This window comes from Nuphar pumila, chromosome 7 (genome assembly GCF_984573655.1).
Source record: "Nuphar pumila chromosome 7, dmNupPumi1.hap1.1, whole genome shotgun sequence".
Classification (NCBI taxonomy): Eukaryota; Viridiplantae; Streptophyta; class Magnoliopsida; order Nymphaeales; family Nymphaeaceae; genus Nuphar; species Nuphar pumila.
The window spans coordinates 48345811-48363562 of record NC_143255.1 but is presented as its reverse complement, the minus strand read 5'-3'; the positions used below and the strand labels follow the sequence as shown (position 1 = coordinate 48363562).

The window sequence follows — 17752 nt, the reverse complement described above, 5'->3', positions numbered from 1 at the left end:
TTCGTCATATCCTCTTCTTGTATACAGTGTAAAATAAGCTCATTAAGAATCCATTTTTTCTTCTAACAGTTATAACTTACCTTAAATTGGTTGTACTATATAAGAAGGGATATCAAAACCAAATGCACGAGTAAGTCCTCAAACAACCCTAACTTTAGTGCATTAAATTTTAAAGCAAGACGAGACATCACCATGATATATTCACATGCAATAACATAAAAGATACACATTCAAATAATGGTGAAACCCATCACAAGATACCTAACACAACATAAACACTTAGTCTTTGAATATAAGTGTCAACTTGTAAGTGGTACTCTCAATACAGTAATCAAAATATGACCAGTCAGTCAAACAACGAGCCTTTCTTTGGACCGACTTCTTATTCACATGAAAAACTAAATGATTGTCTCATATTCATTATTAAAAGTATACATTTGGGCTCAACCAAATAATAATCTTCCTTTGGGCCGATCACTATTCGCATGAACCACAAACATATAGCCATCACAATAGATTACTTTGGCAACATGTTGATTCAATTAATTCAATTTAAAATACCTAACACATAATAAAAAACAATATCAATGACATATAATGAAAAACAATACCAACGTTCAAAAATGTTGATAAGTGCATATGAAAAGTAAAGCAAACACAATAATATGTATGTGCCAAAACGTAACTAAATATCAACCCACCAAAGTGACCCATAAAGTGCTCCAAATAACCATATAAAGGTTGAGTGCACATATTCGACCAGTCAAGCCCGAACGAACCCACCTGCAGGTCACGAAGTAGATCTGACCCAAAACAGATCAAACCCTGAGCCTTTTGGTCGGATCCATCAAAGTCTCGACCCATAGAAGGCTTGTACCGATAGGTCAAATTCAAAAGGGTCTAAAACTGACCGAGTTCAACCCGCTAAACTCATGGAGTTGAACCGGAAAGCAATCCTTTAACCCTGCACAAAAAGAACTTGGTTCAATCCCCGTAACCAAATTAAGCTGAATCGGGTCTGCCAAACACCCCACCCCCAATGCTGCCTTGAATTGAGTCAAACCTGACATAGTCGAGAAGGCGCTCAATCAGCTAGAACCAAACAGGGGACCCGCTCGATTCCAATATCATGTGAGGCCTGAACCGATAAACCAACATGCAGTCAATACGACCTGCACCTAATGGTCGAATCGGCCTAAAACAAGAGCCTGACCCGACCCGAGGTCGATATATGAATCGCCCTACCGGACTGAGTCGGCAGATGGCGTTGAACTAATCCTGGACTCAGTTGAAGGGAAATCGAACCAGCCCTGCAAAAAAAAAAAAACAGCAATGGCCGAAAAAAATTGGTTGGTTCCCACCAATCAACGGCTAAACCAAACACCATCAGTCGTCGACAGAGGGCCAAACCTGAAGGTTGTCACTGCCAATCTTACGATGACCCCAAAACGACTGCAGTCCTCAACGAGCATGTGCAGAATCTTTCCGACGATGGTCAAGATTAACCCTCGATGCCAGCAAAGATGAAAATAAATCCCGATTACCGTCAGCCCAAAACTATCCTGCAATAAAACAGGACGAAGTCATAGAACATCATCGAGTCAATCCCGACGTTGAATCCCTATCGATTGACGATCGAAGTAAATCAAGATGTCAGGCGGGTGGACGATCGATCCAGTTGAGAGGCTCAACGTCAATGACCGAAAGGTAACACCGATCAAAATATTATGGCAGCCAAATGCATGTTCGGCGTTGCGATCCAATAACAGTTCGCCAAACGACTATAAAAGGTAAACCGCTATCCAGTGATGGTCAGAAGGGGACATCATAACCCTTTCGATCGAGGTCCAACAACCGACTCCAGGGCTAGTAAAATAACAAAACAAAAAGAGTATAAGCCTTGACTTTCAAGCAATCAAACCAATCATTTGTCAATCCGGTGGTCAAAATAAGGGTAAGCCCCCTGTACCACCTGACGACAATCCAACGATAAAAAAAAGCCCTCCCATTAAATCGGTAACCATACGAAGGGCTCGATAGCTCTTCATGTCTGGCAATCCCAATGGGGATAGAACCCCCATGTCGTTCGATAATGATCCGCAATCATAACGGATCATCGCCATGAAAACAAAAAATATATATGAAATCATAAAATTTTCAACTATTCAACGAAAACATACGCTTTGATACCAATTGTTGGATTATAAATCCACCGAAAACTAAAACATGATTGATAACATGCTCTCGTTGAACTATTGAAATAAAAAATAGAACAAAACAAAAAACAGAAGCAATACCTAAATCCATAGCGCTCTGATTGATCGTTGACGGGTATGATCTTTCAAAACCTTTATATTTGGTCATTTCCTTTCTCTGAACCTGATGAGAGAGACTGAATCACTTTTTGACAATGAAGAGTCTGAAAGGGGCATTAATATAAGGTTTGGAGACCATAACCTAATGTATTTAAGACATTGTATCAACTCAACCCATTATAGAGTTCCAAACAAGGCAGGTCTCTCCACATAGTGTTTCATATAAGATACCACAGGGCTCATTCGAATTAAACTACATGAACCAAACCAACTTAAGACAGACTTACGATGTATGGTTCAACGTACGTGCTTAAGCCCACACGATTTTCTAACAAGGCAATCAAAAAATAGGATAAACCAACTGGACCTCTGGCTTGAATCTCCTCTCTTGTAAACATCACTCGGCCAACATTATCCTCACAAACTTCTCATAGTTAACTTGGCCATCTCCGTCCATATCTGCTTCACGAATCATCTCCTCAACGAGCTTCTCCCCAAGATTGATCATCGCCGCAGCTGCACATTTTTTAGCATCAAATGAATGTTGATAAGAAGACACACACACATGTTCAAGGACTCGGCACAACTTACCTCTGCTGCAGAAATGAAACCATTTTAATCCTTGTCAAAGACCTTGAAAGCCTCCTTTTGCTCCTCTTTCGAGTCAGTATCCTTTAAATGTGAAGGGCAAAAGAAAAAAAAACACAAAATGTGAATATATCAGGATCTACTAATGAAAAGTACAACGTGACATGAATCAAGGACATGACGTATAAAAGCCAACCAAATAAAACTAGGGTGTGTTCAATTTTGCCTTTGATCTGAAGAATCTCTCTAGCAGCTTTTAAACTTCGAAAATTTTTTGTTCATGTTCATTGTAATTGTGTTGAGATAGCTAATACCATGATCTACTCATCCCTCGGTCATGAAGAATGTAGACTACTGAAATTTTAAGCACTCTTCAAGCAGAGGTTCTTGTCATCTTGGAAGAACAAAGAAACCAACCAACAAGCCAATGTGAATCAGAATCTGCTTAGCATCTAATTAGCAACAATGCACTAAAGTTCCTTATTTCGACATTTAAGTGCTTCTAACGCTAATACTAGCTTAATCCGGACATGGATGGTTTAGTGGTTAGCCTTAGTTATATGTCATTAGTTCCTGATGCTGCTAAGTTGATGAAGCACAAAGTATGCAATTGAGAGTTCATACAATTCATAAATTAAATTTTAGGCAGTACAATATGTGTGTGCATGAGAGAGAGAGAGAGCTCAAAGTCAAACAAGCAATGCTGATAATTTCCACATTTATTCAAGGGTAGACTGGTAAGAAACCCCAACGTACAAAAGCAATCAATCCAAAAAACAGTCACAAAGTCCTGCATAATTAAAGTAAACCAAAAATTTATGTTAGATTTTATTGTGTTTTTTCATCAGTAGCAAGTTACAAAAAAGAAATAGGCAAACTTTTATGAATTTGTGGTATATTTAATCAGTTTTCCCCCTGTAAAAATAGAAAAATGGTTTGTATTAACTTTCTATCAAAAAGTTCAAAAGGATGTGAAACAACAGCTATCAAATTCTACAAATTTTGGAAACATCAAATCAAAATAACCAAAGAATCAATTGTGAAGATGGGGGCTTAAAAAGGGAGATGGTCAAGCATGTAGTATAACTTTAACATAGTCAGATATTATATTGATGATTTAAATAAAAAAAAGACATGGTGATTCAAATAAGAGTGATTTTTACAGATCTCTTGGTTATAGGTACACTAAAAAAGAAAGAAGAATGATAAAACCCAACAGTAAGATCAGAAAACAATAATATAAGCATCATAAATGTAAGTATGTAACTTCCGAACATCACATTAAGAAATATTGTAAAACTAAACTCACTTTCATTTTTCGCGCCATTAAATTAAGGAACTCCGGAAAGTCAATGGTGCCATTTTGATCAGCATCAACCTCATTGATCATGTCCACAAGCTCAGCTTCAGTTGGATTTTGCCCCAGAGATCTCATAACAGTTCCTAATTCTTTTGTGGTGATGCACCCTAAATGCGAAGAGAAAAACAAATAAAAACAAGAATGACGTGACATATGATATCCAAGTTTGTATCTGCAAGAATGTTGGGGAAAGACTATTCTTAGTCCAGAACCATCAAATAAATTTACAAATTATAGAGAATTAGAGATAAAAATAAAACACACACATGAAAAGATGAACACAAACCCCGAGGTTGAACCATTTTTTATAAGTTCATACTTGAAATAGAAATTAAAGAATATGAACACATTCAAAAAAATCATAGCATATAGGTTACCATCATACTCTTGAGAGAGGGAGAGATCCAAAAATATATGGTTAAATGTATCTAGATTTTCAAAAGGATTAACATAAGAAAGAAACACCCATCTAAAGATTTTGTTTGAAGTATACGATACAAAACAAACCTTGAAGTTGAAGAATGCAAAATACTTGAAGAAAGAAAATTTGGGAAAGTTGCTAATGACTTCCCACAAACTGATAAATAACTTATTAATATGCACTGAATTTGGCTAGATTTCTAGAGGAGCATGCTTACATATTAAAAAATAAAGCTAGAAATACAAAAGCATAAACTAGATTACTCCATTTTCCTTTAAGCTTTATGAATTTGATTTTTTTTTAAGAATGTGCTATCGCAGGAAAATGCAGAGACTTAACCACTGCATGCTGTAGAAAATATTTACAAGATATTAAAAAATAAAACCAGAAGCATGCAGAAATCCATGCCAAAACCAAAATCTAGATGATCAAGAAATGACAGTAAGGGCCTGTTTGGAATCTCGGCACTGGGATGGGCGTTTATGCATTTGGTGTTCCCGAGGCAAAATCTTGGTCAAACGCCCATGGTGGTCCCGTTTGGAATCTCATCGCTAGGATGGGCGTTTATGCATTTGGGATGGGAAGTGAGGCCCTTTCTCCTTTGTATTTACACTAAAGGATGGATTTGGCAGCTACCACCTCGTGGTAGCTGGCAAAGCAGCTGTCACTTCCTCATATGCATAAACTCCATAAACGCCCATCCCAGCTACCAATCCCAAATAGGCCCTAATACCTGGTTTAAAAAAAATCTTCATATTTTACAAAAAGAAAAGCAGTAACTCATGTCTAAACCAAAAAGTAACTAGATTTTCTGTATGTTCAAGAAAAGAGAGCAAACACTCAATCCAAAATGAACTTTAAAATACATGAATAAGTGGAGTCACATGGATTTGGCTAGCAGGGTGCCGCACCCGCGTCGACGCGACTCGACGCAGGTGCAGGTGCAGGTGCGGGTGCGGGTGCGGGTGCAGCATCGGGTGCAGTCAACCCAATCCTGGGTGCGTTCACTGCACCCAGGGTTATTTCAGTCTATTTTTGTTTGGATTTTTTTTTTTTAAATTGACCCACGAAATGGGCTGCAGAATTTAAAAAAAAAAATGGACAGCTGCTTGCTGCTGCTGCTCTTGTTTTATAAAGGGGCACTTGTGTCCACAACATCTGACGAGCTTTGTTGGCATCCCATGCTATTCCTGCCTCCAAACAATTAATTCACAGCATTGGAAAACATACTGTTAACTTGGAAATGATGATCCATCTTCCTCAAAAATTAAAACCAAAATTCAAGAGCCTTTTGAAGTCTTTATGCTTCAACCAACCAAATCCTTTTTCGTCAAGGATTTTCTCTCTCCATAATAAATGATAATGGTGGTGGTAGAGTAGAGCCTTGGTGGCTATTAGGATTCACTTTTCTCCTGACGAGATGGGTGCTCTAGTCGTAGCCTTGTGTAGACCTCTCTTTTCCACATGTCAAATCCAATAAATTTCTTTTAGCTGTCATCTGTGTGCAACTGTATATAAAATGAAATTTGAAGAACCCTAGGCAGTGGCGTGGCAGTGGCGCCGTAGGGCTCCTGAAGACTCTCTCTCCAACAAACCACGTCAAACCTTTTGCTTATATTTTTTTTCGTGAAGACCAGGGAGTTTCATACATGATTGAATCATGACAGTCAGCAGAACGCAGCAGGCTTGGTCGATCAGATTGTCAATCCTTTCGGTTCATCAATTTTGTCTTGTTGAGCTGAAGTACACAAGCAGAACGTGGGTAACAAGTCTTCAAACAAACACACCAGAAAAAATGTATATATATATATATAGATATATATATATATATATATATATTCCCCTGCCGCACCCCCGCACCCGGGTTTTTTGGAAGTGCCGAATCCCCGCACTCGCACCCGCTCCAGCACCCATGTGACATAGGTGGAGAATCAAGGCTTGAACCCGACACCTCTCCATTTTTGCTCAAAGTGTGCAAGATGGATCAATTTCTTGAGCAAGAAGATGGAGTTCAAAGCAAAATCTATCACATATTTCTAGATAACCCTCGTAAGATCAGCAAAGAACTAGCTCACTATGATGTACTGGAAAAAAAGAACATAAATATCCATACCAAAACTCAAGCCAAAGCAAACATTTATGAAAGATCCTTTATCAGTTCCAAAGCATTGCAGATATTTGAAAAAAAAAAAACTCGCACCTAAAATATAATTTTCCAACATTTTCCAAAGGATTGACACAACAAGAACAGCAACCCTCCATTTCATGCCTGAGTTAATGTTTCACAACATTTTCCTGATGATCGTTGAAATGAGACGAAGCATTCATCAACACTCAAGTCCAAAACGCGCGAAACAAAACAAACACTAGATCGTTCTATTTCCCGCCTAAACTTACACTTATGCTACATTTTCCAAGAGAATAAACGATTCAAACAGATTTAAAGTCAAACGCGTCGGAAGAAAGACAAACACAACCAGAACATAAAGGAAAAAAACCTAAACTCCTCGTTCAATCCTTAACTGAAAATACCTTTACATTTTCCGGAGGATCAATGCAATGAGATCACAAATCCCGCAGGCTCAGCTTCAAAACGTCGGAAAGAGATAAATACAACGAAAACGAGAACAGAAAAAACCTAGATTCCTCCATTTCCCGCCTAAACTAACATTTTGCTACATTTCAAGCTAGGGGAAGATCCGTCCTGGTTTAGTTTCGAACTGTTCGGAACAATACAAACTCAACGAGAACAGGAAAAAAAACTACAAACGCTCTCTCTTTCGCACCGGAACTCTATATTTTAAAGATGATGGTTGCAATGAGGGCCCGATTAGCCAGATTTAGCATCAAATCACTCAGAACAAGATAAACACAACGAGAATTCGAAGATAAAACCCTAGATCGCTCCGTTTCGCAAGATCCCGACGGAAACAATGAGCAGGAAGACGAGAAACAACAAGAGGGAAGAGGAACATGGAGGCCTTACCATCACCGTCCTTGTCGAAGAGGCTGAAGGCCTCGTTGAACTCGGCGATCTGCTCCTCCGTTAGCTGCTCCGCCATCTTTGATCTTCCCCTTTAACGCAGCAGAGCACGCGAGAATGCTCGCAGAGCTCCTCCTTTTATCCCATTCTGACTCTTCTCTGCTCTCTTGGGCGCCAAAAAATGGAAAATTGCGACTCCAGGAATTCTAAGGTGTACACGTGTCCAAATCTCTATGTCTGTCGTGAGAATCTGACGGTGTGAGGAGATTAGCGAGTTCGTGCGTCTCTCATCTGCGGTCATCGCAGCAAGCTGGCACACACGTGTGTTCGTGGCCTTACGACTTCATACTAGTGCCTCGAAGCTCGAGCTAAAAAAAATTGCCGTGTGCGTCTGGCTTGACCAGTCTATGTGTGTGCAACCTTTCACTTTAAGATCGGTGATATTTTGAAAATATCGTGATTTTTACTTTTTAAAAGTTTATAACTGATATTTTCAAAGTATCCCTCGTGCGATCTCATCCCTATTTTCTATGCTTTATTATACCTTTTATTTTTGTTTTACGTATTTTTTTATTTTTCTTAAAAAGAAATTTTTCAAATAACCTAAAGGTTTCTGCCTAATTGGTGCACGTACAAGCCTTACACAGTTTTCAAATGCCCACCAAAGTTTTTTATTGTTTAATCAAATTACCTTAATCATAAACTAACTTTGAGTTGTTTTGGGGTTAACCTAACTTATATTTTGAAGTTACTATTTTGCCTTATAATTAGAAAAAAAAAATATATTAGTTTTCTCTTATCCTAAGAAAGTAAGTTTGACTAAAACAAAAAACTAATAACTCAATCATCAAACTCACTTATATATATATATATATATATATATATCTAATTTAAGTAAGCCAATCAACCCAACAATTACTCGGCCTACTAACAGCGGTATGTTTGGTTCCTCAATAACTGACCTGATAAATATTTGAACCCAAACTAAATGCATTTTCCTAAAAACTAGGCCTCATATGGCAAAACATATGGGTAGCATGATTATGTAAAAATATATATAACTGAATTAATTAGAGATAATTAAATTAAGAGTCATTTGATTAGCTCAGGTAAAAACTTTGATGGGCATTTACACATTCTGAAACGTTTGGTGGGCCCATGAATTAGACGTTTAGAAGGTATTTGAAAATTTTCCTATTCTATCATGCAATGACAAATGGTGTAATATCTGAAAAATAGAGAGGAGAAAACATGTGACATATAACATATCATGTTAGTTTTAAACATTACAATGGAATTGTTTTAAATAACATTTTACGAATTTATTATGATATTTGTGTTTTTAATGATAAAATTTTGAAAAATATGAAATAGTAAAAGTTAATCATGAAATAAACCGTATATATTGGAGTCTGGTTCGGGTGCAATACGATTGCACAAAAATTGTGCATTAAGCACCCGATCACCCTCCATCAAGTCTTGGGCTCCACACCTGCCTTCCTCAAAATGGAGGGTGATCAGGTGCTTAATGCACAAATATTTGTGCAATCTTGCACCTGATCTTTTTACTATATATTGGGGAGAATGACATTATCGCATCTCTCTCTTAATTAAAGAAAAAATCCGTATGGTTTATTTTCATATTTAACTCTTTAAAATTTTGTTGATTTTTATCAACATAAAAGCTTTGGTTTTGGGGTTTTGGGGAGAATGACATTATGACTGAAGAGCATTATTACTTGGACCCTCGTTTGTGAGAGAATGATCCCACATATACCATTTTCTCACGTAATTGATGCGGGGATTTCGGATGTACATGGATTGGATCTGGATCGGTTAAATACATAAAAAAAGGTCAAATCCAACTAAAGTCGGAACAACAACAAATCATAAAAGTGGCATATTGGATCCAGTCCATTTGCATCCTTGGGCAAAACTTAATTACAATTGACCTATTTACGATTTAAAAGGGTAAAAAACAAGTTTATGCTTAATCCTTTTGATGATTTGGCTGGTTTTCAAATGTCTAAGTTCATCTGGGCTCAGAAAACTGAAACCTATGCAAGTCTTGCTCAGTATTTGTGCTCTTCTTGGCATGGTTGGTGAATCTTTTCAAAGCTTTCCATGAGGATGAAACCAAAATAGGTTTTTGTGTAGTTAGTTTTCCATTATATAATGAGACTTAAGTTTTCCATTATATAATGACAATTTGGCATAATGGGTAGATGAATTGGGTAGTGGGTTGCTTTTTGCAGCCAAGGCCTGATTAAATTCTGGCCTCGCCAAGTCCAACTAGCAAACGGTCCTCACTTAGGGCTAGAACAAAATCAAAACCCAATGGGCCCAACACTGCCCTTCCCATTTACTGGTGAGGCGTAAAGGGCCAAGCCCGATACAACCTGGGTTCTGCCCAAACCCAACATTACTCAGGACAAGCTTTCAGCGCATCTGGGTTCAGGCCAGGCCTATCAAGCCCTTAAGGAACCAAGGTCAGGCTGGGAAGGGCCGGCCAAATAGCCACCCCTATCTAGATCCATTGGGAAAGACTTAGTTATAGCCAAATTAGTTAACTATTACAATGCACTTTATGGTGTGATATTGCCGACTATGCATCGCATGTCATTCAGTATGAGAACATACAGGTGCGCGGGAGGACTAGACAATAGAAGATGCAAAAAAAAAAAAATAGAATTGAAGCATAACGACTTGTCTTTGCCAGAGTATACCAGCAGATTCAGGCATCTTAAACCTATTGCTCGAATACAGATACAACTGAGTGAGCCCAAGGACTGAGAGATGGGCTCAAGATTAAGGTGTTAACTAGAGTTCCCAAGACGATGAGTGGGGCATTGAAGCAGCCAATGTTATTGAGGGGGACTGGGTAGCCTTGAGGAAAGCCAGGAGCTTTCAGGGACAGAGGGCAAGAGGTTATTTCTCAAGGACAGGAGAAAAGCAAAGATGCAGAGCACGCAATGTGATAGGCACTGCCAGAAACCGCCAACTGGGATAGGGTGTTGCGTGTTCTCCCTCGAACACAACATTGCGTGTTCCTATGTGTATGGCAAAATATCTTGAGACCTGAGATAATTCATATGCCAATGTTACCCATGATGATTTTTAAAATAAAATAACATATAAAAAATATAAATGATATATTAAAAAGATAGATATGTGTTTTATAGAAATGTCCTTCTGTAAAATAGATATGTGTTTGTACTTCTTGTCCTCCCGTAAATAGCTTTGTACATTCTCGCGAGTCCAGGTTCCCGCCTTGGTGTTACAACACATTGTCGTCTTCTCATTCCTTCCATTACTAAGGGTATACCTATCAGGGATTGGCTTACTGCAATTTAAGATTTATATATATATATTTTAAAATAACTATCAATGAGTTTGATGATTTAGTGATTAGTTTTTTTGTTTTGGTCAAACTTACTTTCCTAGGATAAGAGAAAACTAATAATTTTATTTTTCCAATTATTAGGGCAAAATAGTAACTTTAAAACATAAGTTAGGTTAACCCAAAAACTACTCAAAGTTAGTTTATGATTAAGGTAATTTGATTAAACAATAAAAAACTTTGGTGGGCATTTGAAAACTGTGTAAGGCTTGTACGTGCACAAATTAGGCAGAAACCTTTGGGTTATTTGAAAATTTCCCTTTTAAGAAAAATAAAAAAGCACGTAAAACAAAATGAAAAGGTATAATAAAGCATAGAAAATAAAAACCTAGAAAATAGGGATGAGATCACCATATCCAGGCATGAGGGATACTTTGAAAATATCAGTTATAAACTTTTTAAACGCTACATAAAAATCATGATATTTTCAAAATATCACCAATCTTAAAGTGAAAGGTTGCACACACATAGACTGGGTCAAGCTAGACGTACACGACAAATTTTTTTAGCTCGAGCTTCGAGGTACCAGTATGAAGTTATAAGGCCATGAACAAACGGGTGAGTGACACCAAAATTAGGGTACCACAATCATCACCATACATCACAAAGGGCAGCATGATATGCCTATAGGGAGTTTGACTAATAAAGTAAAGCATATTGGAAGCACCTCCTTGCCATGTGACCTAGTTTGTCACACACTTCACAAACAACTTTATTTGACGTATTTGTAGGGCCCCCATAACTTTTTTCACTACGAGGTTGAGAGCCTATATTGCAGCCTCGATAACTACCACGATTTCCATTATTCTTCCCACGATGCCCGCCTTGCCAATTTGAGTTTTGATTTTGATTCTGGCTAGTAGATAGGTTGACCGTAGGAACGGTCACCTTAGAAGCAAGTTCATTTTCACTTAGTTGGGCTTCATGAATCAACAGAAGTCCATGGAGCTTAGTGAGTGTTATAGGTTCGATGCGAGTCGAGATGGTTGTTCGAAACGAGTTAAATTCAGACGGTAGGCCACGAATGATATGGGCCATTAAGTCATCTTTAGAAACTGGTTTGGCAGCAATTGCCAATTAATGCGAGATTCTTTTTGCATCCTGAATGTATTCTTCAACACTTTGAGTGCATTTCTTTAGCTCAAAAGGCCTATTTTCAATTGCATAATTTGGGCTTGAGACTAAGCAACATAAGCAAGTTTTAAAGAGCTTTAAACCTCATAGGATGTGGAGAGACCCACAACATGAGTATGGACGAATTTCGATAATGACGATGAGATCCAACTAAGTAAAAGTTGATCCTGACGGTGCCATAATATGAAGTGTGGATTAATTTCATTTGAATCCATCTTGAATTTCATAGGGCAAGGCTTAGACCCATCAACCAGACCAATAAGGTCGTTTGATTTCAAAAATTGTGACTCCTATAATAAATAATTATTAGCCGTTAATTTGGTAGTTAGAAAATTGTGAAGACCGGATTGAAAATTTGGTTGAGGTAAAATAATACTGATATTACCTGAAGTCTCTGCCTGATTTCCTGGGTACTGAGTGTTGTTAGAGAACAAAGATGAGCTTGCCATCGATGCAACACCTGATGCTCTGATACCGTAAAACAAACTACCACTCACACAATAAGGCACAAATTGCAAAGGCATGAAGAATTTAATGTGGTTCGATATAAACCTACATCCACGGTTTATCTCTTTCTATTCTAACTTACGAATAGAGATTCTCTTTATGTGTATTACATTGGGCGTCCAAAATAGCTAACATTACATGAGGATATGGAGTTCTAAACTTAGTCTTCACTTGCTCATCCTTATCATCTTGTTTTGATAAAACCGTATGGACTTTATTGAGCTTATGGATTGTTCTTTCAACTGAACTATCATGACCTTCTAGAAGCTCAAGCTCATTTACTTTATCCTGCTCTTCATTAAGACTCTCAGTAGTTGTGCCTCTCAACCAAACTCTTGTGAAGTTCTTCAGAATTGTGACTCTAACAGTTTCCTATTTATTTTTAATAAATTAAATAATGAACCGTGCATGCCTCGCTCAAGTCACTGAGTTGGTTCACTCAACTGGGTCGCATGTGTTAGATATGAGTCCGAGCTTCAAAAATGTAAGCCATGATTCAAGAAATGGCTACCATTATAAAAAATTTGCATTAATACAAAAACATGCAATGTACTAGCAAAAGAAGAGGGAATACCGTTTAGAACTCGTTAGGTAATCCAACATTTTTGGAATGACAGGCTCCTATATTTGGAGTAGGAAGGTAAATTCTAAGCTTAGGGAAGGGATGGAAAGGAAAGAAGTGCAGAAAATTTGTTCAATTATAAAATCTTGATCTAGGACCTCGAGAGTTCGAGTCAGAGGGAAAGCATAATTATAAGCAAATATTCACTTTAACTTACAACTATAATGAGATCTAAGCTCCTAGTTTGAGTTTAGTTTTCAACGCACCACACAAAGGTTTGTATATTTTGATTTTCTCCCTTTAACTCTCCCAATCACTCACTCGCACTAAACTAAAATACTAGGTCAACTATACCGATCATAGTCATCTATAGGTGTAAAAATGCGCACAGAACACCTTAATTATAAAATGTTGGTCAAACTATGAATCATACACAATTGTAATTATATAGGGGGTGAGTCTATAGCCCAATAAGGAATAATTATAAGCAAATAATAACTTTAACTTACCACTATAGTGGAGTCTAAGCTACTAGTTTGAGTTTAGTTTTTGACACACTACAGAAGGTTTGTATGCTTTAATTTTTTTCCTTTTAACTCTCTCAAATACTCACTCGCACCAAACTAAAATAATAGGTTAGCTATACCGGTCATAGCCGCCCATGGGTATAGCAACCCGTGTATAACACCTCAATTCTACAATGTTGGCCAAACTATGAATCATACACTCTCAGTGAACCCCAGATCACCAGGCACTGTAGTGAAACAATACAGGGACCTCACCGATAGTTAGCTGAGAGGTCAGGCTCAAACTCAATCTTAGCATGGTTCATGCTACATCTTAATCATGATGACTTTCAACCATCCCTAATTGTTTAGAATCTCAAATACTATATAAATATAACCCTAAGCCATATTTGATGTTAATTACATTTAACCTTATTCTCAAGCTCGTGCTTTACTCTTTCTTTCACAAGTGATATCATAAAATGATAATGACGAATCTCAATCTCAATCTTAGAATGACATTAAGCTTCACACTTGTATCATACTAAGCACATAATGATGTAGAGTCTCTACATTGTTAAATCACTGGTAGCTCACTCTCCATGGTGACTGCACTCTGGCCGCGAACCAGGTAGCCTTTTCTACAGGTCAGTCTGAATCAAACCAAACCGGTTCTGACTAACTCAATCAAACTGAACTGGTTTGAGTGTGAACCAGACTGAGTCAAGTCTAACTAGGTTTCGGTTCTCAGTTTCGATATGGTTTGATTTGAACCAGACCGAATCTAGGTCTAGTTCGATCTAGTAAGTCTAGACCGATCCAATAGAACTAGATTTAGATAAATCTGGGTCTGGATCCTATTCGACAGATCTGGATCCAGATCAAATTGAATCTAGTTAGGATCTAGCACGGATCCAGTTTGACATTTCTGGATCTGGATTAGTGTTGAATTTATATTCAACTCACAACTGGATGGATCCGTCTGACAGTTTTAGATCCAGATCAAAAATGGATCTTGATACAACTTGTGATCAAGTATGAAGTTTGAGAATCCAACTGAGTTTTGAACCAAACCCAGATGGATTGATACTAGGTTCAGTAAACCTAGTACTTTAGGTTCAAATGTTTTGACCTAGGACGAGTCAAGTCAAATCATAAGGGTTGAAATAACCAAATTACTCTTGTATGTACCCAAGATTCAATTAAGTAAAGTAAGCATAACTTTGCACTCTAAACTCAAAATTGAGTGAGGTTTGTTGCGTTGGACTCGTATCGTAGAGAAAAATCTCCTTGTTCTCTAGTTTTGGTCAAATCAGGAGCATACAAATCAAGGTTTGACGAGTCAACTCTAGAGGAGTATTTTGGTAATTTTGTCAAAATATAAGAAGTTGTGTATTAATATGAACATGTTTTTGTAATGATCATATCTTACTAATAGAGCCTCTTAAAACTCAATTACGACCATAGCACAACATTCATTTTCAAGATAAGGAATATTATAAGTAATCTTACTTATGAATAATTCATTTTGCATTGCATGTTATTGTTAATGTTATGTAATCGCATGATTAAAAAGATAGCTCTTGAGTGTGAGCATAATATGCATAAAATGACCATGCATTACAATGAGATATTTATATGCACATATTAGTTGTGATATGTCATGCATATTAGAAATATATTACTTTTGTGATAACATATATATGCTATAATTTATAAATAACATGCATTATCATGAAATTATGATTAGACTTGAGTCCTTTTATTAAAGTCATGGCATATGCCTTTTACAATGAGATTAGTGTGCATAATCCCTTTAATTCAAACTTATTTGGTCTGAACCAGTTCGACCTTATACCATTTTTTTAACTTACCTAGTTCGATATGGATGCAACCCATATTGCATGGTTTGGTCTGGGTGCAACCCAGATAGACCCGATCTTAATAAAAAGGGACAGAAGGGGCTCAACCCCTTCTATCTCTTTCTCTCAATTAAAGAGGAGCCGACAGTCGGAGCTGACCATCTCTCCCCCTCTCTGTTGCAAAGGGGCCAGCAGCTAGAACTAGCTGGTCGACCCTCTCTCTTTCTCTCTTTGTTGCAGAGGGGATTTTTTTTCTTCACTTGCAACTCACCAGTAGCCATGACTGTCGACCCTCTATTCAATTAGAAAAAGGAAAGAAAGGAATAGGACGACGTACTTGGTCTCGCTAGCAGCGGTTTTGGTAAGCTTCCCCCTCTCTCTACAATTTTCTTGTTTTTTCTCAACCTCTCTTAATCTGTCGCTCCCTTGGTAGATCGATGGGTGGAGGAGAGGGCTTTTTATAGAGCCCTAATGGTGGGTGAGGATAAACCTCACCTCCACCCGTTGATCATGGGTGGTGAGATTTATCCTCATCTCCCCCCCCTCACGCGATAAGGGGGAAGGCAGTTCTTGAATTTGGGGGAACCATCTTCCCCAATTCTGTTTTTTTTTTTTATCTTCTCGCCTGACGTTGTCGGGTGGTTTTACAATTCTACCTTCTTTAAAAAAAGATTCATTATGAATTTTACCTTTCATATTTTGATACATTTTGGTACTACTAGGGTAGATGGCATATCTAAATTGGTGTGCCTCATCTAACATTAGATTTTTGAGTCGATCATCCTTAGGAATGCATACTCTATGACAAAATGTGAAAAGACTCTGGTCATCAACCTTGAAGTTTGACTCCTCACTTTCAGAAATTCTCTTTCTAATTCGGGGCTACTATGGACCTAAGGGTTGATTTTCCTTAATTTGCTTCCCAAATTCTGTCCTCAACATGATTTGCATAAAGAATACTCGACTTGGTAAGCATTAAACTTTTGCTTTTTAATGCACGATTGAAGAAAATAAATCCCAAACTGTGAGTCTAGCCAATGCTCTCAACTTTATGCTAAGAGTGTCAACGACTATATTCGCCTTTCTCAGGTGATATTTCAGCTCGAAGTAATAATTTTTTAAAAATTTTAGCCATCTTCTCTGCCTAAAGTTCAAGTCTATCTGCGAAGACAAGTATTTGAGGCTTTGATGGTTAGTAAAACTTCAAATTGTTCGCCATATACATAGTGTCTTAATATCTTAAGGGCAAATACTACTACTATTAGCTCCAAGTCATGTGTTGGATAGTTGACTTCATATGTTTTTAGTTGGCGAGATACATAAGCTATCACCTTATCATACTACACTGGGACATAACCTAAACCTTTGTGAGAAGCATCACTATAAATAGTGAAACCTACAGATCTAGAAGGTAAGACCAAAACTGAAGTAGTGGTCAAACACTTCTTTATCTTCTGAAAACTCTGCTCACACTTGTCATTCAACTCAAATTTTACGTCTTTCTTAGTGGGTTTTGTCATTGTAGTTGTCAACCTAAAAAAATCTTTCATGACTCGTCGGTAGTACCCAATCAATCTAAAAAAACTATGAATCTCTATAGGATTCTTAGGTCTAGCCCAATTAGTGACTGCATTAATCTTTGCAGGGTTTACCATAATTACCTCTTTAAATACAATATGACCAAAGAAGGACACCTACTCCAACCAAAATACATACTTTAAAAATTTGGTGTAGAGTTGATGTTCTTTGAGTGTCTGCAGAAGTATTCTTAGGTGTTCCTCGTGTTACTCTCTTATGGTTCAATAAATAAGAATGTCATCGATAAATACTATCATGAACTTATCCAAATATGGTATGAAAACTCTGTTCATCATATCTATAAAAGTTGCTGGTACATTAGTTAGACTAAAATGTATGACCAAAAACTCATAATGGTCGTATCTTAATATAAAAGTCGTCTTAACCACATCTTATTCTAATTTTTCAGCTGATGGTAACCTAATCCCAGATTCAACTTAGAGGAGTATGCAACTCCTTGAAGTTGATGGAACAAGTTGTCAATCCGCGATAATGGATATTTATTCTTGAAGGTCACTGCATTCAATTGTCGATTA

At 37.4% G+C, this 17752-nt stretch overlaps 1 protein-coding gene across 3 annotated transcripts; it reads right to left on the bottom strand.

Moving 5' to 3' along the window:
- Window positions 1-2800: 2800 nt before the first annotated feature.
- Window positions 2801-7772, bottom strand: LOC149832183 (calmodulin-like). Of its 3 annotated transcripts, XM_090014347.1 has the most exons (4): window positions 7671-7772; window positions 4213-4370; window positions 2907-2987; window positions 2801-2831 (listed from the first exon to the last, which is right to left on the bottom strand). In XM_090014347.1, exons 1-3 carry the CDS (start codon window positions 7744-7746, stop codon window positions 2931-2933), a joined length of 291 nt encoding a protein of 96 aa, XP_089870473.1. In that variant the 5' UTR covers window positions 7747-7772; the 3' UTR covers window positions 2801-2831; window positions 2907-2930. The 3 variants fall into 3 exon arrangements, with proteins under 3 accessions (XP_089870473.1, XP_089870472.1, XP_089870474.1); XM_090014346.1 differs by lacking the exons at window positions 2801-2831; window positions 2907-2987 and adding an exon at window positions 3017-3693; XM_090014348.1 differs by lacking the exons at window positions 2801-2831; window positions 2907-2987 and adding an exon at window positions 3696-3818.
- Between the last annotated feature and the right edge of the window lie 9980 nt (window positions 7773-17752).